Below are 25,715 nucleotides of genomic sequence, written 5' to 3'. Positions count from 1 at the left end.
AGTTGTCGACAAATGTGTTGGATTAAAAAACCAAGTTGAAAATCCGACTGGTCATAAAATTAAATCCTTCCTCAGACAATTATAAGGAGTACTGCAATGAAAGAATTTACTCCATCTTCAGAATGGTAGGAATACAGCGGCATCTAAAGTGGTGTTTGTGGTAGCATACAGGGACGAGGAGAAGAGAAGGTAGGGTAGATGGGTGTATTGGGAAGTTAGACAGAGGGCAGGGCACAGGGGGTGGGGAAGACTGTGGGTGTGCTTGTGTAATAGGAAGTTGTTTAGTGCTTAGTGTTCTGTGTAGTGCTGAAATGGGAACAGGGAAAGGAATCAGCCAGTGAAGGACAATGACTAATGAAGTTGAGGCCAGGAGTGTTACAGGAACGTAGGATATATTGCAGGGAGAGTTTCCATCTGTGCAGTTCAGAAAAGCTGGTGTCGGCAGTCAACTCTCATTGTGCCCTAAAATGAGGAATATCCTATCCCCTATCCCTCCCCACCCTCTTCCCCCAGTCTTATTCCACCACCTGCCAAACTTACACAGTATCCCCATCCATGACTGGACAACCCATGCTCCCACCTCCTTGTCTCATGGTTCAAAACCCTGTAATAGATACAGAGGCAAGACTTGTCCCAAACACCCTCCCACCGTCACCGACTCCAGTCCAGTACAAGCATCATCTGTCCCATCAAAGATAAAGCTACTTGTGAAATTTGTCATGTGATCTACAATCTAAGCTGCAACCACTGTGCTTCATTCTACTTGGGCATAACAACCAACAAGCTGCCTGTCTGCATGAATGGCAACTGACAAACTGTGGCCAAGGAACAGCTGGACCACCCTGTTGCTGAGCATGCTGCCCCACACAATGTTCTTCATTTTAATGAATGCTTCACAGTTTGTGCCATCTGGATCCATCCTGCCAACACCAGCTATTCTGGATTGCACAGGCGGTAACTCTCTCTCTCTCTCTCTCTCTCTCTCTCTCTCTCTCTCTCTCTCTCTCTCTCTCTGCAATATATCCTACATTACCGTAACCCTCCTGGCCTCATTCTTCATTACTCATTTTCCTTCACCCACAAATCCCCTCCCCTGTCCCCACTCCAAAAACTACACTGCCTGCTGTTCCACAATTGCATCCACAGTCTTTTTACTTCTAGCCTTCTCTCCCCTCCCCCCTCCCCCTCTGTGCTGCTCTGTGTAACCTCACAATCTAGCTGTCCTACCCTCTCTCCACCTCGTCCCTGTGTGCTCATGCAAACAGCATTTCACCCTCCTCCACCCATACTCTGCTATCTCCCCCCCTCCACCTCCCCCCCCCCCCCAAACCACCACCTTACCACTACCATCCATACTGCTTCTTCCATCATGCACAGTTTCTCTCAGACTGGTCTCTGCAGCTAGAAACAGTGGTCATGTGTATGTGAATGTGTGTGCTTTTGTTGTCTGTTTCAGAAGAAGGCCTTCTGACCGCAAGCTTATGCATTTAATAGTCTTTTTGTTGTTCCTATGTGTGATTTAACATCTCTACTATATGGTGAATAGTAATCCATCCTTTTCATAATATTGTCATTTTTCCATCCTGGATTTTCCATTGTTTGACATACAGAAAACAGTATGTTTAAAAGAAATAATCAAATTTCTTACCTAATCTTTAAACTTTTAGTGACAAGTATAAATTATGTATATGTCTGTTTTAGTGACAATTATATGATTATTTTGTTAATAATGCATTATTTGTTACAGGTATCAGGTGGGTGGGAGTATCCTGGCTGGAAAATTAGCACTGGAACGTGGATGGGCCATAAACATAGGTGGTGGTTTTCATCACTGCTGTGGACAGAAAGGTGGTGGGTTTTGTCCATATGCTGACATTACTCTTCTCATACGTTTCTTATTTCGGCATGGGCGAGCCAGAACAGCTATGATTGTTGACCTGGATGCACACCAGGTATATTGTATTGTACAGAATATTGGCTTCTGCGATGTTCTTTTATCACTTATTTTCTCCTTCTTTCTTCTTCTTTTCAGTCTAGCTTCCTTTACTATTTTTATTTAATTTGCAAAAGTCAGGGATATGAAGAGATCAGAGATACACTTGATACAATGATTGATTTTCTGTCTCTTCTTAGTAGAGGTTGATTGGAGTACGTGGACAACAAAAGGCATGGTGAGATCTACAAACAAGGGGGCAGAAAAATTGAAGCTACCACAAAAATCAAGCAATAAAGAGAAAGTGACAGGCATAAAAGTCCAAAGTCATATTAATATCGGTAAATAGAAAATGTTCATTAGATGCAGAGGAGGATGTAGGACAGGGCTAGAAAGACTGAAATAGAGAGGTGGTGGACATTTGGGTGGTGTGTTGATGCCCATCAAACTCCAGGAACAGCTTTTGATTTGAGAAATACCCTACTCACTTGCCACCAAACATACCCATGTCCTAAAAGGTTTTCTGTCAAAGCAGTTACATCATGCAAGAAATTCGTTGCAGTCACTGAGTAACAGTCCATGTGGACAAGGTTGCAATCAGTTTTCTACTTGAATAGTTCTTCTTTTCTGTTTCGGTATTACATTTATTAATAAATGTTGGCTACCTCAGTGGGTCATATGAATAAAAAAAGAGAACATTCTCCGAAGGAGGTCATCAAAGCAAAGGAACGTTCTCTGAGAAAGTTCTCAATTTCATAGGAATAAAAAAATTCAAAGTGTGTTCTATGATGAGGAAGTTCTTTTTTGTTTCATCTGTTGTGTCTGGCATAGAACGTATGTGTAATCTTACATTTCATTCACCTCACTCAAACAGTTAAACTATTCATTGTATAAATATGGAACTGGCATCAGTGTGTGCTGCAAGAGTTTGTGCACATTTTGATTTTTCTTTAATGTGCAGCAACAAATTATTAAGACAATTATGGACAGTGTACAAAAATGCATTTTCTGACGATGTTACTGAATTTTTGACATGCAGGTAACTTTTTTTGTAATTGAAGTTAGGTGAACACATTATGCAAACTAAATTTTAAGAATACATCACCTTTTTTATGTACTCCAAATTTGAACAATGGTCTACTAAATAACACAAAACATTTTCATTTTAACATCATTTAAAGGTTGCCTACTTCTTTCATGATTTTTGGGAGGAAAGTTCACAAGCCAAGTAATGTTTTTATTGTTAAAACTCTGTAAACTTCTACAGTTTCTCTCTTCAGTATTTCTTTGGGGTAGGTATGTCCTTTTTTGCATGTACCATAAGTTCTGAAACTTGGCCTCAATAGAACTTACTCGTCTCTGAATATGCTACAGAGCTTCCTTTAAAAAATGAGCAATGTTCTCTGCTTGTGAGAAATTTATCTAAGAAACTTATCTAGTTTGAATATGAAATCAAAGAATGTTCTTTGGGTTCAGCAACTTCCTCCAACCTTTCACTCAAGCTAAGAAAATTCTCAAGTGAAGTATATTGTCTGACTCACTTTGTTCATGCAAACCTGAGAATGTTCAAAATTCCAGTTATAAAGTACATTCTCCATTTTATTCATATGACCCAAAGTTCCTCCATTCATCTCCATTTCATCTCTTCCATTATATCCTCTGTATTTGTTGTCCTTTTTCTTCTCTTGGCTGTGTATTCTCTACCGGTTACTGTGAGATATTTGGTCTTACTTGGCATTCCATTTATTCTCAAAGTATTCAGCCCAACTCTAATTGTGTTTGTTCTCCCTTAATTATTCTACTTTCTCTGTTCTGGCTTGCTGTCAGTCCTTATTATTTTTTTCCTTTTTTATGCTTTCAAGCGATACAGTTTTTGTTGTATATTGTTGTTTTAGATTTTGTGCCTCACAAAGTAGTGCTCTCATTCATCCCTGTATGTGCATGTATTTCATTCTTGTTATTTTTCCTGGCTTATGTAGATAGTTTACATTCTTTGGCATTTATACTTAAGAATAATAGTGATCATTCTTCTCAGTACAATATAAACAGCTTGTTGAATCATACTATATAACCTTACATATTGAGTATTGGTTCTTCTGATTGTGTGTTAAGAATTGTCTTTCATTCCCTTTGGTGGCCTGAATAGCCATTAGATTTATGTTTCTGTTTGTGCCCGTTCATCATTTGCCTTTCCTGTTGTTGTTTCCTTAGTCTTTTATACAACCCCAGAGGATATGAAACAATGTATTGTAGCAGCCTGCAGCAACATTACACCTGATGTACTGCGGCTTGTACGACATTCATTACGCCAGAGATTGCAATTGTGTTCAGCAAATGATGGCCACCACATTGAACATCTATTGGCCTGACATGTCGAGACACACTCTATTCCACTCCGTTATTGAAAACGGAAACCACGTGTACCTCACCCCCTCATGGTAATGTACATGTGCGTCAGTGAAAAAGACCAATAAAAAGGTGTTAGCATGTGGACGTAATGTGCTGTTCCAGTCTCTTCTGTCCCTAAGGTCCATCACCGTTCCCTTTGGATCCCTACATAATTCAGTGCTCTCCGATACACCCGATCGAACAAGCAGAGGAGTGGTACTCAAGCGTCAACTTTAGGTTACAATATCTCTGGATGTAATTAACATTTTACAATGCAACAAACGGCACTGATTACGTATTTGTTTATATGTTCAGATGTGCTAACAAAACTAACGGGATTCCATTAAAAAAATCGTAGGTTTGTGTTAAAAAACATACTTCTGTGCATTTTTTTATGGTTTGTATTAACCAATTACACTAGCCTCTCTCCTCATGTTCGGTCTGTGGAATCGGTTCGTCAGTATTTGATGTGGTTTACGAAATATATCCAGCGGTAATGTTAGGTGACTCACCCTGTATACACAAAATTTATTTTTTACAATTTTCATTTTACTTACTTTGCTCAACATTTTCATTCTTGTTTCTATTTAAGATCTCCATTGTTTTCCATCTCTCTCATATCCTGCTTCTTACTTTTATTTACTTTTCTGTCTTTTTATCTTCTCTTGTCTCTCTGTGCTCCTTTAAGGATTTACAACTGCTGACAGCCAATTCTTGGAGCCTGCTTGATATTCATTTCACACATACACCTTGACCAGTTCCTTTGCCTCTCCCGGTGGAATCTATTCCCTTGATACGTCAAGAATTTGAGAGGATTGGAATTTTAATCCCTAATCTGCTACCCTGATATAAATTGTTCACAGTTTTCCTAAATGACTTTAGGCTCATCCCTTCTCCATCATTGCTCAAATCAAAGCTTGTTCTTCATTTTTAATGACCTCGATGTCAGTATAATATTAAACCTCAACATTTCTCCCTTCCTGCTTCCTTGACTCTGGGTAGAAATTTGATTTATGGGTATTGTTCAGTGTTTGTTTGGTTTTTGTTTTGTTTTGTTTATTTATGATGTACTCCATTACCATTTTTTGTTATACTACGTGTGTGTGTTTTGTCGACTGTGATCATTTGTGTTCTATGATGATGACAAAGATGATGATGGAAAGGGTAGGGTGAAACCCGGTACCAGCGCATAGCTTACTATTAATGAATAGCACCAAGAGGGCCACCTAGCTTAACTTCCTCATCCAATTCACCATCAGCAGTGTCACATGCCCTAACTTTGTGAGACACTGCAGAGAGGTTTGGTATTTAAACCAGGACATTGGCGTAAAGACTGGTGGTCAGGGTTCTTATGCCACCACCTCTCCTCCCCTTGCCAGGAAAATACTAGAGGTGAAAATTTTTCCACCACCAAGATTCAAACCTGATTACCCCCAGGTAGAGCACCACCACACAAGAATGCTTTAGCAGAGATGGGTCATTGGTCAGTGTGGAACTTATCCTTAATGCTATTCAAAGTTGGCTTTTCCTTTGCACATTTTTGTCGTTTAATAGTGTACCCAGTTTCTGATGGCAGGTTCTAGGATCAAACGTTAAGAAAGCAAATCGGACAACCACAAAATTTGCATCCTTGTCATGTCTTAGCTAAGAAAGAATTTAATAATTTTTAATGATAATCACTGTATTATGACTGCATAAACTACCAGAGGTGCAATGTAGGAAGGTGACAAAAGTAAAGCAGAAGTTTTAAATTTTGCATTTAAAAAATCATTCACACAGGAGGATTGTACAAACATTCTGTCGTTTCACTGTCATAGAGACTCCCACTTGAAGGACATACTAATAGGCATCCCTGGTGTAGAGAAGCAACTGAAAGATGGAGTCCCGATTCATTTTTACAGAGAGTGGTCTATGGCATGGCATCATACATGGGTTGCATTTACCATGACTCTCCCACCCATCACAAAGTCCCAAATGACTGGAAAGAAGCACAGGTGACTCGTTATATAAAAAGGTTAAAAGAAAGGACCCATGAAATTGCTGACAGACAGTGTTAGTAGAAGTCTTCTGTTTCCTGATGACGTGTTGTACAGGAAAGTGTCATCATTGAGTGATTGTAGGAAGATACAAATTGACCTAGACAAAATATCTAGTTGGTGTGGTGAATGGCAGTTTGCTCCAAATGTAGAAAAGTGTAAGATAATGCAAGCTAGTAATGTTCAAATGCAGCATAAGTAATTCGCTGCTTGAGACAATCATATCAATTAAATGTGGAGGCATAATGTTGCAAAGTGATAAAAAATGGAATGAGCATGTAAGGTCTGTAGTAGGTAAGGTGAGTGGTTGACTTAAATGAAGGAATTCTAGTAAAGTGTAGCTCATCTCTTAAGAGGGACCACACATAGGACACTAATGTGTTCCATTCTTGAATATTGCTAGAGTGCTTGGATTCTTCTCCAGATCAGATTAAAGGAAGACATCAAAGCAACTCAGGGGCAGGCTGCTAGATTTATTACCAGTAGGCTCAGTCAGCATGCGAGTATTACAAAGGTGCTTTGTGAACAACTCGAATGGGAAAATCTGGAGAAAAGACAACATACTTTTTGCAAAACATTATTCAGAAAATAGAGAATGGCATTGTAAGCTGAGTGCAGAACAATTTTATTGCCTCCACATACATTTTATGTAAGGACCAGGTAGATAAGAGTAATTAGGGCTTGTATGAGGTGTATAGACAGTAGTTTTTCCCTCACTCTATTTGTGGGTAAAACAGGAAAGGAAATGACTAGTTGTGGTACATGATATCCTCTGCCATCCTCATATAGTGGCTTGAGGAGTATGTATGTAGATGTAGACAGATTTGTTTTGTGACCCTTGCAGTTCATATTGTATAGTAGTGAACTGGTAAACAATAGTAACCTCAAACTTTTCACAGGTGATGCAGTGGTGGATAATGAAGTACTGTCCACTAAAAGCTGCACAAATATTCAATCAGGCCCTACCAAGGTTTGAAGGTGGTTTAAAAATTGGCAACCCAGAAATGTGAATTTTGCACTTCAAAAAACAACACTGGGAAAATGCAACTAGTCTACAAAAGAAATTGCTTTAAAACACTTATCCAACATGTCCTAGGCTATTGCCCAATTGTGTAAGAACCCTTCCAAATAAAACTAACAGGAGATATTGAACAATACAAAAAAGCACAGCTTGATGGTCACCTGTTTGTTTGACCCACGGGAGAGCATTACGGACGTGTTGAATAAGTTGAACTGGCAGATGATTGAAAGTAGACAACTACAAGTATTCCATGAAAATGAATTTATGAAGTTTCAATGCCTAGCCTTAAACAGGGCATCTAGCAGCATACCACAACCTGTCACTTCCTTAGAGGTGACAAACACAGAAGTATTTAATCAGTCATTCTTTGCATGCTCCAATGTAAATGGAACAGGAAGAAGCCCTAAACAATGTTGCATGCTTTCTGTTATGCACTTCACAGTGGTTTACAGAGTATAATGATGAAGTCCCATACTCCTCAACAGAGCATAGGGGAACGATGCGGGAGACCTGCACTGGCATACTAGGCAAGGTCCTAGTGGAGGTGGTTTGCCATTGCCTTCCTCCAACTGAAACGGGGATGAATGATGACGATGATAAAGATGACATAACACCCAGTCATCTCGATACAGGTGAAAATCACTGACTCCACCGGAAATCGAACCCAGAACCCCATGCTTGGGAAGCGAGAACACTACTGCGAGACCACAAGCTGCAGACTTACAGAGTATAGATGTAAAAACTACTGTGTGATAATGGTTGATCCAATAGCAATAACTTTAAATAGGATCACATAATGTTCAACTTGAAGTTGGAATAAAATGATAGCCTGCCCTGTCTTTACATCTGTCTCCAATGAAACTCTGATGAGCACAGTTAACCAATTCGCACAAAATGTCATCTGCATGCTCTGAGCAACCACAGACTGGCATAGGAGCTTGTGTTAAAGACTTAGAAGTATCGGAAACCTGCCTCTAGAATTGAGGCACATACAAAAAAAGTTTGAAACAAAAAGTTGTTGGTACCTGCAGACATTTCAGGTCATCTCAGAAATGACTCTAGGAAGAGCACTTTTGCAGAATACAGCAAGAACCTTGCATTTCTTAAGTTTCACAGCTGAGTGATATATAAGATTATCTGACTTCAAATAGTCATTTTATTAAGTCAGTTGACAGAACTCTTTCACAAGTATCCTGAGATTTGTTGAGAGTATAATACAAGATTCAGGAGTCTAATTGTATACAGAACACTGTGCAAGTGCAGATGGTGTTTCACCTGGTACACGGTGCAGCAACGCTCGTAGGAAAGTGCTACCTCAAAATTGTGCATTTTATTTTCATTGGAACATGAAAGCTTTTGTTAATGTGCTGTCAAATATGTCACAGAAATTAAAGTGATGACAGCCAGGCATTCCCCAGCAATCTCTAAAACCCACGGAGGTGCTGAGACATGTTTGGGTAAAAAGAAAAAACAGCATGTTTGCAAAAAAAAAAGGCGGAACCCATATACCCTAATGACAGATAAATTCTGTAGAAATGACAATATGTAGCTGTGAGAGGTATGTGGCAGAGCTGTTGCAAAGTTGAAGTATGATGATTAGGGACAAGAGGGGAAAAATATAGCAAAATAACTGGGAAGAGAACACCACCAAAATATTCTGTACATTAATCTTTCTGATATGGCTAAAAAGAGAAAAATACATTCTTGTATTATGTGACCACAAAATTGCATTCATAAGATAATAATATTCCGTTCATTTTATTCACCTTGGCATAGAACTTATAACATCAGTATGCCCAAATAGTTATGTTAGTCCACATCTTGGTGAATTTCCATGAGCTGTAGAAACTGACAACTTCTTGACATTGTAGAACAGGATAAATTTTTGCACAGAGTTTTTAAGCCTGTTCACATATAAATTTAATTGATGATAGAATGTCAGTAGCAAAAGTGTAATTTTCTTGGTGCTATGTTCAAATTACAGCCAATAATTTGTTGGTGTCATCCCAGTGTACTAGATTCTGATCACATTTTTTTAAAAGTTGGCTCAAAGACTTGTGATATCAAACATAAGGGGACAAGGGGATTGAATAGTGCCAGCACTTTCTTTTTATGGAAATGAGACACTTGTAGAATTTGCAAAGCTGCACGTTTTAGGTAATCCATCTCATCTGCTTTATTCTTATGGTGCTGTATATGCCTCCACAAAGACACTCAGTGCAGTGGTTGATGAGAGAAGTGGAACTGATAGAAGATGCAAAAAGGTATAAGTCTTCAGAGTGATGTTCAGGTGTATTGGGTCACAAATAATGCTTAGCCTAGCATATAATGCTGTGTACACTGCCACTGTTGTTGCGATTCTACGTTTCCTTGACTGTATAATGTTTTGTGATTGATTACTGTTATTTTAGTTGTTCAAGAAAATGAATAATGAGGTAGATAAAGCAATCATTAACCCCACTTTCCACACATATTTTCATATACAAAAGTGGATGATGCACAAAACTCAGTGCTATATACTAACAAGGGTAGGCTAAGTGTCTAGCAACCGGAAAGCTGGTTGAACTGCTTCAGTTTGCATTTAACAGCCTCCATCACCCACCACCCACTTTTTGGAGTGTGATTACAGAACGCCCTCATATGTGTATATTTTCAACTTGAATAACTTGTACACAATGAAATTTGCAAGTGCATTCTTACTTTTACTTCTGCACTGACACTCTTACTTAACATTGTTTCTTGTTATCACTTGAAAGTATGCATGTGATCTTCTTACGCTGTCTGGGATCAGTAACACATGTGTTTCCATATTGCACACATCATGTTAATGTTCACTATAGGATCCATAGTATAAGTGTTCTAAAAATAAGTAAAAAAAGAATTACACAATTTTATATTGATGACGTTATCAAGGATGCCTTGAGCCAACACACAATCATCTGAGTCTTAGAATGGGAAGTGGGGCTTCTTTTAAATTGCCTACACACAGACCAGTTTGCAGCTAGATAACTGCATAACTGATTGATTTCATGTTCAGGATTTGGTGCTGACTTGGAAGGTAACTATGAACTGCCTAGGGCTTTACATAAAATTTGTTACATTTGCTATCATTGAAAGATGTGACATTCTGCTGTCATTACAAATGTGCTTCATGTTGTTTCAGTGCGGAAATACACAGAATATTTCTTTTTTCATTCTTCTGATTCACTAGCTAATGTGAATTTTGCAAGTACACTGTTTTTCTTTCTCTTGCCATGACTTTTAAAATGTATCATTAGCTGAAAGTTTCACTACACTAATTAAACCTTGTTTTTCTCCCAAAGAAGAAAAATATCACACTGTCACCCATGATATGTTATGATCCGTAAGTGTAAATTGAGTATATTGTATTTGATAATGCTTTGAGGAATTTTTTTTAATACATATTTGAAATGTCTTAGTGGAGGCTAAATTATTATTTTCACGTGGAAATTTGAAAGTAACTCTTGAATATAAATAGACCAATAAGTGAAGAACTTTGCAAAACATACAATATATGTTTACATGGAAAACGGACAGTCTAGATAAACAAGGAGAGAATGTTCCCCATGTGTAGCATCTTCAAATCAAGAATGTTTCTGAAGTAAAATGTTGTGGTTCTGACTGATGACAGTGATCCAGGAAGTACTCAATATTCTTCGTAAAAATACTGACAAGAACATTTGGTTGCAGTTTCTTGAGTAATACATTGCGACATGACTTAAGAAAAGCGCCATTAATAATATTCCAGTAATCAGAGTTATTAATGAAATCTTGTTGATGTAAAATCTCAGTGCTTTTCTGCCAGGTCAAAAGTCAATGATTTTCTTCCTGAATGATGGTTGAGTGGACAATTTGAAGAAAAGAAAGGAAATAGTTCTCAGAAATGTTTGTGGTGAAAGGCTATAGTGAGTGAGATTACTTGGAATCTCCTCCCGTAATAAGTATTGATTTTTATAAAATATATAATGCCCCACTAACTCAAGGCCTTTTTGATTGTTATTGTTAAACACCAGTCTAAGTAAGGTGATAAGTATTGTTAATAACTTCTGTTCTCTTTCATTCTCACCATCATTTTGTGAAGTATTGAGGAAGTAATGTACAATAGACTATTGCTCCTCTTCAATAATAATAATAGCACTAGTAATAGACTTAGTAAATCACTATTTGATAATTAGAAGGGCAGCTCAACTCTGAATATACTGGGTGTACCACATAAAACCGCTACACCACACACCTGATATTCAAGTAACAGTGAACTAATTAAAAAAGTGTAGATAATACTAACATTAAAAAAAACATGTACTTACCTTTTCATAAGAGATGCTGGAAGTGTTGGCCATGGGCATTCGAGCATCACTGACTTTGTGTGGTGACATTATCAGCAACATGTTGTTATTCTGCTGGCATGATGTTTTCAATTTCCCTAGTAATGTCCTGTTTAAAATTGTCTATTATGTAAAGATTGTCAGCATACACTTTGCTTTTTAGTTTGTCTCATAAATCAAAATCACACAATGGTTAAGTCTGGGGACCTTGGAGGCCAGAGGCTTCTGCTGAAGTCTGTCTTCATGGAAAACATTGGTGATGTGGGCTATACTTTGGTTGGATGTGTGAGGGGTTGCTCCATCTTGTTGGAATACTGCATGCAGCTTCCTTGGCTCTGATGCACAAAAATAAAGATCTCTTCTATGTGGCACTGTTTAAGCTGTAATTGAAAAATATGGGGCCAATAACGCATGAGCCGGACAGCACATACCAAACATCTTTCTTCTCTGAGTGGAGAGATTCTTCACACAGAATATATGTGTTGTCCTGTGAACAGTATCAGCAATTCTGTGAGTTTACATAACCTGACAAATGAAACCAGGCATCACCTAATGTGAAGTAAAGCAGGGGTCCAAGTAACCATTAGCATTGATGTTAACAGCCAGTTACAGTAAAGGACCTTTTTTTTCCCCCTCCTTCAAATTTCAACTCTTACTGGGGACTTCTCAAAATGTCCATGCGAATCCTGTCTGTGGTTTCAAGGTTCCTCACTGTCGGTCGCCTATGCTTCTACACATTCTAAACAATTTCTTGTACAGATCTTGAATAGTGCTGGCTGTGGGAAGTTTCATACTAGGATACTTGACATTCCTTGATGGAGCCTATATCTATATAACACTCCACAATATCAATTTGCTGTTCTAATGCAAACTGCGCCCTGTCTGTAACAACTGAATAATATGAGGTTCTCACAACCACTGACGCACAAACACACAATTGCACTAAACTTTCCGATAAAAAGCACTGTAGCCAACTTTTGACAGTGTTGCCACTTCACACGCAATTTGACTAGAAATGATTAACCATTATGTGAGGCATACTGGTTTTATGTGGGGCATCCTGTCTTAGCAGTCTGTCTTTTTGTGACCAATGTAAGACATTTGATTGTGCACATCACATTTTGTTAGAAAAATTAGCGTTTCATAGAATTAATGATGTAGGTAATAAGAAGCTCATGACCTACTGATAATGAGTTTGCCTGTTGCTGCTGACTATGCATGAGTGTAGATTCTATGTTAGTAAGACATAAAATAAAAAAATAGAATAAGGAAGCAGGTGGAATATCTTTAGAAGTAGTTGCAGCAGCATTTTGGTAGTACAGTGTTTTCTTGTGTTACTATCACGAGTGTTATTTTTGCTTTGCTATATATTTATCGGAAAAAAAACTAACAGTAAAAGGCTGAAATAAAATAAAAATCATAGATTGTATAGTGGTTTAGGTTATGTATAATACTGTTTTTAATGTAACCCTTTGAGGTGATGTAAAAAGGTAACATGAATAAATAAACAGCTAAGTGGACTTAAACTCTCCTTTCTCATTGTATCATCATCATCCTGTACCAATTTCAGTGTTGGTGAGACACCTTCAATCCTCAAGTGTTAGTTGGATAAATCTTTTCATTTGAAGATGAAAATGCCATAACTGGATGATTTAGCAGAGATAACTAATATCTCTGCCTGTTGTTCCATGTGAACTGGAAAAGCTGACAGACAGTTGATGGAGGAAGACACCAAAAGAAAACTAATAATAGTTACTACACATGTAAACTACACACCAGATTTAAAACTGTAGAGTGCATTAGAATTATTTGAATGAATGCTACATCAGTGTCATTAAACATTCTAGATGTTATATAAAGTTTTCTCAATATAATTTATGTCTTGGTATTTAAAAGACCAAACAGTTCTTTATAAACAGCATACCACAGACTATTAGCATACAAAAAAGTAATACTAATTAATATGCTTCTCCTGTAATTTAATAATTGAAAGTGCATTAAATTTAACAAAATGGAAAACATTAACAAACCAATCAGCGTGAAGCTAAAAAATTAGAACTGAGATTGAACAAAAATCATTAAAATAAAAAGTACTATCAATTCACTTCAAAATATCATGTGAAGTTGGTGACAGAACATGAATTAGCTATCCCTTTTCCACTGAGGAGAGTGAATATCAGAAAGTGAGTTTGGAAATACTGTAGGGAAGAATTACAAATGGGGAAGTTGGAAGTATCCATCACTTTTTTGATAACTTTTTTATTTTAATAAATGTTATGAAATGCAGTAGAGGAAGCCAATTAAAGGGCTAAATCTTCCATATGAAAAGATTGATTGAATTGGCCTCTTTTTTTTTTTTTTTTTTACAAATTGTTGCTCATAGATGCTATACAGCCCATTGTTTATTTAGAGTTTACGTATCACATCTACAGTTCCTAAATTTGTAATCTACACAGAGTTTATTGTAGCCAGAAGTTAAGCCACCTGTAGTTATAACAAGTTCATCCTGAACACATGTGTGTGGACAGTAGTAAGTGATGTATGCAGTTCTGGACTCTCAAAAGACAAGAAACCAGATAATTTAGACTCTACTTCCCCAAGTTTGTAAATTTTTGTAAATAACCTAGCGAACCTGGCAATGCTTCACAATTATTAAATATGTGTGGGAATTATGTATCTGTCCAACCCTCTTTCTCTCCCATCCATCTCTGTGTCCATTCCTCCTCCCCCTCTCTTTGTTCATTTCCTGAGTCTCTCTCTCTCTCTCTCTCTCTCTCTCTCTCTCTCTCTCTCTCTCTCTCTCTCTCTCTTTTTTCCATCTCCTCCTTCCCCCTCTCTCTGTCCTTTTGCTTCCTCTACCCCCTTCTCTCTACTCCTCCCCCTCTACCTGATCATGAGCCTTGTTTACTGTTACTGAAAATTCAGGTTCCATAGTAGTATCCTAATCACGAGCTGATAGGCCATAAATACAACTTTCCTGTGTTCTGTGAAACCTCCTTTGAGGAAGAAAACCAAACAGCACATTATTGTCATTGTTGTGTGTACAATTCCTTTTCAAAAATGTACAGGTTGATTATAATTAAACTTTCACTATTTCAGAGGGTCTCCACAAAAAAGTGGTCATTGGACAGTGAAACTTGGGAAAACATTTGACGATACATGAGAAAGAGAAATAATGAATAAACCATTGAAAGACACATGTTTCAACGCATTTTAATTTCCACATGAGAGGGTAATGTTTGTGAAATTGTGTACCATGTTGACACTCAGTGTTACAAATGATGTTCATTATGATGACCAACTACATCCACAACAGCCCGGAACCACACTAGAGATTGCTATACTGCTGCTCGAAACATCTCAGGTAGACCACGGAATGTTCAGCTGTGTGACACAGCACTTGCACTGCTGGAAGATCACAGATTGTGTCCATCATTCTCCGCTATGGCAACAGTAGTGTCTTAAACAATTTGTGTCGGAACTGGCTGTCAGCCTCTCCTAGCAGCAAATCCGAAATTGCCAGTTAACTTGAGCTTCTGAATCATATACTTCAACCCCAATGTAGAATGAGGACCTCTCCATTTTCCGTTAAAGCATTGATATTCGCGAAGAGCAGCAGCACTGTTCCTGTTGTTTCTATAAAACAGCCCCGTTCACCTTGTCCGGACCCACAGTGACTGCAACTGTAATGCACACTGATGCTTGCATTTCAACCTTATGTCGCCATACCAGTATCAGTACCTAATGGTAAGTCATGACACTTACAGTATTAACAATACAAACCCGGTAGCACACACTCTGAAAATTGTACATACAAAGTTGAGTACCCATGCGGTAAATGGTTTTCTGTCTGCACTCGATCAAGCAGTGGAAGTTTGATTATAACTACTCTATATATAATGGTAAAGACTATGTATGGGAGAAACAATTTTTCTGATTGTTTAAATGCCCTACTATTATAGTTAAAACTGATTTTGAGAAAGAAAAGTCCATAGAGGAATATGTACCATTGATTTTTGCAATGTCTGACTCTAGCCATTTACTTACATAATAAAGTGAAACACCTGTAGCTGTTGTTTTGACGTTATTATGTTATATTGCAACCATTGTCAGTGACTCAGTACAATATCTTCAGGCCTTATCCATAAGAAGTAATGATAACAACAACAACTTACACACCATGCAATTACAAAGACAGATTAAATGCAGAATAAAAATCAAGGACAATACTATATAAGGGAATTTACAGTAATCATTTGATAAAAATCACCAGTTACATGCACTGTCACATTCATGAAATAGAATTATAGATGTGCTATTTATTAATAAAATAATTAGTTAAATTTTCCATTATTAAAAATTTGGTCAGTTAGATGATACATTGAACTGCAAAATCCTGAAGTAGCCTACCAAGCCACTAAAATGATTGCTTAATGAAAGAAACAACAATAACAACAACAACAACAGCAGTAGCAGCAGACAGAAGTAAACCAAAGAAATATGCTGCTGTGTGCAAGTAGTCACTGCAAAAGAACGACATCAACAATATCAAAGTGTCAGTATACCTAAAGCTATGAAAATGACAATATAAATATATCAATAGGTCACCTTGAAGTTATAAATTGCTGCGGTGAAAACTGTATGTGAGCATATTTGTCATGTGCATAAAATGAGTGACAAAAGACCAAACATAGAAAACCACCTATATCTTAGCATATACAGAATATATGAAAGCTCATTTACTTAATTCTGCTTCCAAATATCATGTACTGTCATAAAACAAACAAGGACTACTATCTAACTCGTGTAAATGGCAGAAATTAATAATATACATCCACATAATATTTAGTATCTTCAGTATATGAATGCATAGTTTTGCAGCGATAGATAGTGATAAAATTTTCTCAGGCTTCCAGTTGTTTAAAATCCCTAAGCTTTCGGTGAATTCTCCTTGGCCATTGTCAAGTGGTGACTGTCAAATGATTGCTCCTGCCGTCCTTATATAGCTGAGCTGTCTTCAGTGACATCACTAGTGCTCGCTCCAGCACAGTATATGGTAATGTTTTCAATGCGTGCTTGCTGTGCCTGCTTCAACTTTCTGATGGCCAGGTTCCAAGCTGTGCTTAGCTGCAGGCTGCCGTCTTTGTTGAGGGTGTGTCAAATTTTTAACTTGATCGCTTCTCTTATAACACTGTGCAAAAAGCTAGTAATCAACGTAATAACAGACATATCGGCAAATGCAATACAATGTCCATTTTCTAAAACTTTTTCGACCACTGCTGATTTCTCAGGATACTGTAGGCGAAACCATCTCTTATGTTCCACTAGACGCCATTCAATAGTACGTACAGTCTGATACAGAACTGTCCACACCCACACAGTATTTTATATGCTCCTGGTGTTCCGAGTCCAACATCGTCTTTCACAGGCCTCATTGGCTGCTGAATTTTAGCCCTAAAAACCATGTCGATTTTATGCTTCTTTAGAAGTCGACTAATTTTTCTTGTTATTGAGTCACAGAACGGCAACAATGCAAGCTTCTTCGTGCTCTCCTAGGAGGCCTTTTTTGGAATAATGGCTTGCAAAATCTAGCAGTTGTTGTAGCCGTTTTCTTTGAAGACTTTCAGTTCATTCGGAAGGCTGTCAGTGTCTGAAAAGGCTTCCGCTCGATGTACCAATGTCCTCGGAACAGAACTTCTCTACAAAGTTTGGTGATATATGGTAGCATGCAGATATTGGTCTGTGTGTGTGGGTTTCTGATAAACATTGTGGCTGAGACACCCTTTTTCTTTCTGGTGGACGAGGACATCTAGAAAAGGCAAGGCACCATTGTGAATCTGACATCATGAATGAGCCCAGACAACAAATGTGATCATCGATGTAACGATAAAAGCAACTAGGCTTTGCTGGAGCCATCCCCACAGCAATGTTCTCAAAGTACTCCATGAAGAGGTTAGCTATAACTGGAGCTAATGGGCTTCCCATCAAGACGCCACCCAGCTGGTTAAAACTTTCTGACAACACCCTCAATAAAGATGGTGGTCTGCAGCTAAGCACAGCTGGGAACCCGGCCAATGCAAAGTTAAAGTGGGTGCAGCAAGTACTCAATGAAAACATTACCAAATATGGTGCTGGAGTGAGCACCGTCACTGAATACAATGCGGCTAGATAAGGACGGTAACAACAATCATTTGACAGTCACCACTTGACAATGGCTGAGGAGAAATTGGCCAAAAGCTCGTGGATTTTTAAACCACTGGATGCGGCTGGAAGTCAGAGAAAATTTTATAAATGTTGTTTGCCCTCAATAGTGTCTTGTAGAGGCTTTCGTATATTCTGCACATGTAATGACATAGGTGGTTTACTACCTTTGGTCTTTTGACACATTTTGAACTATTTATATTATCATTTTAATTTGGAGAAAAGAGAACCACGTGTATGAATATCAAGAGCTCAGATGGAAACCCAGTACTAAGCAGACAAGGGCGATGTACTTAAGGACAGTATTATGGAAATGGATGCAGATGAAGATGAAATGGGAGATATGATACTGCGTGAAGAGTTTGCAGAGCACTGAAAGACCCAAATCGAAACAAGGCCCTGGGAAAAGACAACATTCCATTAGCACTACTGACGGCCTTTGGAGAGCCAGTCCTGACAAAACTCTACCATCTGGCGAGCAAGATGTATGAGACAGGTGAAAAACCCTCAGACTTCAAGAAGAATGTAATAATTCCCATCCCAAAGAAAGCAGGTGTTGACAGATGTGAAAATTACCAAACTTTCAGTTTAATAAGTCACAGCTGCAAAATACTAATGTGATTTCTTTATAGACGAATGGAAAAACTGGTAAAGTCGACCTCGGGGAAAATCAGTTTGGGTTCCGCATAAATGTTGGAACACTTGAGGCAATACTGACCTTACGCCTTATCTTAGAAGAAAGATCAAGGAAAGGCAAACCTACGTTTCTAGCGTTTGTAGACTTAGAGAAAGCTTTTGACAAAGAATACTCTCTTTCAAATTCTAAAGGTGGCAGGGGTAAAATACAGGGAGCGAAGGGCTATTTACAATTTGTATAGAAACCAGATGGCAGTTACAAGAGTCGAGGGACATGAAAGGGAAGCAGTGGTTGGGAAGGGAGTGAGACAGGGTTGTAGCCTCTCCCCAATGTTGCTCAATCTGTATATTGAGCAAGCAGTAAAGGAAACAAAAGGAAAATTCGGAGTAGGTATTAAAATCCATGGAGAAGAAATAAAAACTTTGAGGTTCGCCGATGTTGAGGGAATTAGATTAGGAAATGAGACACTTAAAGTAGTAAAGGAGTTTTGCTATTTGGGGAGCAAAATAAACTGATGATGGTCAAAGTAGAGAGGATATAAAATGTACTGGCAATGGCAAGGAAATCGTTTCTGAAGAAGAAAAATTTGTTAACATCGAGTATAAATTTAAGTGTCAGGAAGACATTTCTGTAAGTATTTGTATGGAGTGTAGCCATGTATGGAAGTGAAACATGGACGATAACTAGTTTGGACAAGAAGAGAATAGAAGCTTTCGAAGTGTGGTGCTACAGAAGAATGCTGAAGATTTGATGGGTAGACCACATAACTAATGAGGAGGTATTGAATAGGATTGGGGAGAAGAGAAGTTTGTGGCAAAACTTGACTAGAAGAAAGGATCGGTTGGTAGGACATGTTCAGAGCATCAAGGGATCACCAATTTAGTATTGGAGGGCAGCGTGGATGGTAAAAATCATAGAGGGAGACGAAGAGATGAATACACTAAGCAGATTCAGAAAGGTGTAGGTTGCAGTAGGTACTGGAAGATGAAGCAACTTGCACAGGATAGAGTAGCAAGGAGAGGTGCATCAAACCAGTCTCATGACTGAAGACCACAACAACATATTATCATTTTGATAGCTTTACCTACATTGACACTTGTATATTGTTGATGCTGTCCTTTTGCAAGGACTACTTGCATATAGATGCATATTTCTTTGGTTTGCATATTTCTGAAATTGTTGCAGTTTCTTTCATACATCTGTCATTTTATACAGTTGTTTTTGTAGCTAGGTGGGGTAGGTTACTTTAGGATTTTGTAGTTTAGTGTATCATCTCACTGGCCAAATTTTTAATCATGGAATATTTAATTAATGATTTTATTAAAAAATAGTTTGTATATAAATAATATTTTGGGTATGTGACAATCTGTTGGTTTTTATCAAATGATTACTATAAATTTCCTTATATAGAATTTTCCTTAATTTTTATTCTGTTTTCAATCTGTCTTTGTATTTGCATGGTTGATAACTTGTTGATGCTGTCATTACTGTTTACGCATCAGGCCTGAGGGTGGTGTATTGAGTCACTGGTTGCAATACATCAAAACAACAGCTGTAGCTGTTTCATTTTATTGCCTAAGTGACACAATTTGGTATCCTCCACTACCCACTGAATGCATTATATTAAGAACAATAAAGATATTGCCAGAAAAGTTGTACATATTACAGATAATTGTTCAGTGTGATAATTAAAAAGAATAAGACTAATATAGATGAAAATCAGCTCATCACCACCATTGAAGTTGGAGAATTCAATTATTGGACAGAAAGGAGGTAAAAGCAGTATATCTTGAGTTTTGAGAACCCAATGTTACTTACTTTAGGTGTGAAGGAAACCAAATGGAAAGAAAATAAGTTGAAAAATTTGGCAGAGAATGGCATTTGAAAGAGAGAGTGAAGATTTCTAGCAAAATGGAAACTACTTTTCCAAATGTTACCAATGATTTTTTTGAATAGTGAGACCTTAACAATTCTCTGAAAATCACTGTTCAACCTGGTATTCAAGATATACAAGGCTGGTGAAATACCCTCAGACTTCAAGAACATAATTATTCCAATTCCAAAGAAAGCAAGTGCTGACAGATTTTAATATTACTAAATTATCAGTTTAATTACTCATGTTTGCAAAATTTTAACAATATTTATTTGCAGAAGAATGGGAGAAACTGACGTTGGGGAATATCAGTTTGGGTTCCAAAGAAATGTAGGAACATCTGAGGCAATACTAATCCTTAGACTTATCTTAGAAGATATGTTAACGAAAGGAAAACCTATGTTTATAGCTTTTGTAGGTTTGGATAATGCTTTTGACAGTGTCGACTGGAATACACTCTGAAATTTTGAAGGTAGCAAGCGTAAAGTACAGGGAGAGGAAGGTCATATACAACTTGTATAGAAACCAGGTTGCAGTTATAAGAGTTGATGTGCATGAAAGGGAAGCAGTGGTTGAGAAAGGGGGGGGGGGGGGGACAGAGTTGTACCCCATCCCCAATATTATGCAATCTGTATATTGAGCAAGCAGTAAATGAATCTAAAAAAATTTAGAGAAGGAATTCAAATTCAGAGAGAAAAGAAAATAAAAACTTTAAAGTTTGCTGATGACATTGTAATTCTGTCAGAGATAGCAAAGGACTTGGAAGAGTAGTTAAACAGAGTAGACAGTCTTGAAAGGAGGATTTATGATAAATATAAAAAAGAGAAAAACAAATAGACAGAATATAAAATGTAGACTGGCAGTGGTAAGAAATGCATTTATGAAGAAGAGGAATTTCTTAAAATTGAACACAGATTTAGTGGTAGTAAGCCTTTTCTTGAGATATTTGTCTGGAGTGTAGCCTTGTATGGAAGTGATGCATGGACAATCAGAAGATAATAGAAGCTTTTGAAATGTGGTGCTACAGAAGAATGCTGAAGATTAAGTTGGTAGATCATGTAACCAATTAGAAGGTCAGGAATGTAATTAGGGAGAATAGAAATTTTTGGCATAACATTACTAAAAGAAGGGTTTGATTGGCAGGACACATTTTGAGACATCAGGTGATCAGAAGTTTAGTATTTGAGGGAAGTGGGGGTTAAAATTGTAGAGGGAGGCCAAGTAATAAATACAGTAAATAGGTTTAAAAGGATGTAAGTTGCAGTAGATATTCAGAAATGAAGGGGGCTTGCACAGGGTAGGATAGCATGGAGAGCTGCATCAAACCAGTCTTTGGACCCAAGGCAGCAACAATTGATTAGCCAAACATAGATTGTCTCTTGAAAATTGCAAGTATAAAAGAACGTATTTGAACTCAAATTCTAAAAGAAGTTTCTGCTTTTTAATTTAGGAAATTTAACTAGAAGTTAAATTCACCCTCCCCCAATAAATCCCACAGATATCTCTGTTGTCACATTTCATGCATTCAGAAAAGATATCACAATTTAAATTTCATATGGGGGCTATTAAATTCTGTTGGTTCTTATTGACACACCCTTCACTCATTGTGCACAGCTTAACAATTATATAAAAATGCTGTCAAGTATGGAGCATAATGTACATGTGAAGAATTACTTGGACTGCTAAGAGATTAAACAAAAAATCTGTAAATGCTTAGTGCTGGTGAAGACTTTTTAAAAAATTACATATTGTAAGGAAAGGAAATTTGATCTTATACCTTATGACAAATACATGTGTCAGGTCAGAAAGGCATAAAATGATATATAGAATTTGTAAACTATTATAGAAGTGTGCATGACAGCTAACCCATCTAACTAGGACACTGTGGTGATCCCTACTATTGCTGTGAGTATTGCAAAGCCATCTGACTGATATAGTTTGATATGCAACTGTTGTAGCTAGCATGGACATGAATAAGTTAGGTCCTCTATTTAATTGTTAGTATTGTAATTTTCATGTTATACTTCTTACTTTAGTGATGATTGATAGTGTAAAATATATGTATATATATTTGCAGATAATTTATTATCAGCCTAAACCCAGCCATTAAAAAATATTCGCACAATCAGTACTGAACAAACATGACGTATTAAAGGACTGTTAAAAACTGTTGTGTTTGCTTTTGATCAAGCCGTACTCAAAAATGATCCAAACTCCATCACATCAGATACTCCCAGTTGGTAACACAACATGCCAACAACTGGTCCACAGCAAACAGTTTGAGTATTCTCTCACAAAAACTCATGTTTTGCAATTTCAAACATACAAAGTATTTTTGAGTCCAGTTTGGACCCAGCCCACAGTGGAATCACAGATAACATAATCAACAAAATTAGTTTAGCATTTGTTGCACTCTCTCATTGTGCTCACTTTACTACATGTCATTTTTACATCATTGTAGCTAAGATAAAGTCTAACTTGCTAAAATGAGTAATGTTAAATTTTAGAGGCTTTTTTAGATATTGGACAATTCTTATGTATTCTGTTCACTGCATATACCCCTTTTGATCTGGTGTCTAATAAACACACAATGCCTAAATTAATTGCTTTTTACATAACAAAAGAAAGAGAACCAAAATAGTTATCATATACAACTTGGTCTCACCTTGTTGCAGATCAAGAGTAGGTTTTGTATTCTGGTACAATGGTCTTTAACAAAATACTACCAGGCATGAAACAAGAAATTGGGAACCTGCAGATTTAAAAGATGAACATGATTTATGAGGCATTGCTATAAATTATTTATATTCAACAACTTAAAACTACTGCACAGTATTGTGAACACTTTATCAGTGCTATTCCTGTTGACATCATGACTACTAACAATGTCCATTGCAAACATTCTGTTCTTACATTATATTGATAAATTATGACTTGATAATCGCTACTGTAATTCTGAAAATATTGAGCAAAATACAGTAGATGAACGGCAGGCACCTAGTATAACTCAAGAAGCAGCAAAAATTTTCAAATGTGGTTCCATTTACAATTATTTGACTGTAAATAAATTAATGCAGTTGTTAATAGAATTACATAATTCATTTCTGAAAGTTGTTTTCTTTTTTGGATGTATACCTTGACTGATTCCACCATGCAGCATGATTACTGAGTGAATGAAAACTTTCCACTTTCTTAAATGGATACCTTAAAAATAACTGTTTTGCAGGGGCTCTCACATTTAACTTTAAGCTTTTCAATTTCCTTGTAGTGTTCTGGTATTAAAATAGAAATTTTGTTTCTGTGTACAAGATTTAGTAAGTCCACGCAGTATCATCATTATGTACAGTTTGCCACCAGTGGAAGGAACCACATAGGACATAGCCTCTCGAAGACCACACAGTCTTTGGTCATTAATCTAGGAGTATCAAAAGTACTTATACATCTTTCAGATTCTCAAAATTGAAGGTTTTAAGTTGGCCTCATTCAGTATGTTGAGCTGAAATAGTGTCCAAATAATCTTACCGAACTTATTTGTTCTCACCTAGGCATATGAGATCTTGAAGAATAATACTGCCCAGAATGCTTAATTCAAAGATGTCTTAATTGGCTTTGTTTTGGAAGTATTTTGTTTGCATCTGGTTATGTCTGTAGCTAAAGCATGTCACATGAAATAACGTAATAAATAAAAAATCATTAAGCACTGTAAACAGCGTCCTTTATAAAGTTCATAATGATCATGGACTCTTACAAGGAATGTATTTCTGTTATTAATAACATATGATGTATGTCTAAAAAGCATCATACTGGAAAAGTATATTGCATGCCACCCTAATACTCTTCAAACTAGGTCTCTTACACCATCACACATTTAAAGCACTGATTCTTCCATTATCGAGAACTCTCATTTGAATTGCCTGCAGCTGTGCTTTTTCATTACACATTCTTTCTTCGCTGCTCCCAAAACGGGTTTCTTGCATTTGTGCCTTTTAATTTTGTAAAGAAGTAGAAGCCAAGGAAATCAGCGTAAAGAGGATGTAGTTCGAGATCAAGAATTTGGTTTTTCCAAGAAGAAAGTCTGGATAAAGAATCATGAATGAGCTGGAGCATTGTCCTGAAGTGCATCACAGAGAAAACACAGAGGTATCCATTTGTCACTCTTCGCCCTGATTCATAATGGTCAGTCATACACACTGTGTGATCAAAACTATTTGGACACCCCCAAAAAACATGCATTTTTCATATTAGGTGCATTGTGCTGCCACCTAATGCCAGGTACTCCATGTCAGTGACCTCAGTAGTCATTAGACATCGTGAGGGAGCAGAATGGGGCACTCCGCAGAACTCGCGGACTTCGGACGTGGTCAGGTGATTGGGTGTCACTTCTGTCGTAGTCTGTAAGTGAGATTTCCACACTCCTAACATACCTAGGCCCACTGTTTCCAATGTGATAGTGAAGTGGAAACATGAAGGGACACATACAGCACAAAAGTGTACAGGCCGACCTCGTCTGTTGACTAACAGAGACCACAGACAATTGAAGAGGGTCATAATGTGTAATAGGAAGACATCTATCCAGACCATCGCACAGGAATTACAAACTGCATCAGGAGCCACTGGAAGTACTATGATAGTTAAGCAGGAGGTGAGAAAACTTGGATTTCATGTTCAGGCTCCTGCTTATAAGCCACACATCGTAACTGTAAATGCCAAACGACACCTCGCTTGGTCTTGGCATAAACATTGAACGATTGAACAGTGGAAAAACGTTGTGTCGAGTCACTAATCACGGTACACAATGTGGTAATCCAATAGCAGGGTGTGGGTATGGCGAATGGCCGGTGAACGTCATCTGCCAACGTGTGTAGTGCTAACAGTAATATTCAGAGGCGGTGTTTTTCACGGAGGCAGCTTGCACCCCTTGTTGTTTTGCATGGCACTATCACAGCATAGGCCTACATTGATGTTCTAAGCATGTTCTTGCTTCCCACTGTTGAAGAGCGATTCGAGGATAGCGATTGCATCTTTCAACATGATCGAGCACCTGTTCATAATGCATGGCCTGTGGCGGAGTGGTTAAACGACAATAACATCCCTGTAATGGACTGTCTTGCACAGAGTCCTGACCTGAATCCTATAGAACATCTTTAGGATGTTTTGGAATGCCGACTTAAGCCAGGCCTCACCGACCGACATTGATACCTCTCCTCAGTGCAGCACACCGTGAAGAATGGGCTGCCATCACCGGGAGAAACCTCCCAGTGCCCCAGCACCTGATTGAAC

The 25,715-nt window shown here is 37.7% G+C and overlaps 1 protein-coding gene across 1 annotated transcript in view; it reads left to right on the top strand.

Annotated features, from left to right (window-relative positions):
* The window catches only part of LOC126281284 (histone deacetylase 11), a 67,678-nt gene that overhangs the window by 21,302 nt on the left and 20,661 nt on the right, over positions 1 to 25,715 (top strand). The window contains exon 5 of the mRNA XM_049980106.1: positions 1,748 to 1,952. Within this exon, the coding sequence (XP_049836063.1) occupies positions 1,748 to 1,952 (205 nt within the window). The remainder of the gene's footprint in view (positions 1 to 1,747; positions 1,953 to 25,715) is intronic.

The sequence above is a fragment of the Schistocerca gregaria genome, chromosome 7, assembly GCF_023897955.1.
Source record: "Schistocerca gregaria isolate iqSchGreg1 chromosome 7, iqSchGreg1.2, whole genome shotgun sequence".
Taxonomy (NCBI): Eukaryota; Metazoa; Arthropoda; class Insecta; order Orthoptera; family Acrididae; genus Schistocerca; species Schistocerca gregaria.
The sequence above is the reverse complement of the archived record's forward strand: the minus strand, read 5'-3'. Positions and strand labels throughout refer to the sequence as shown.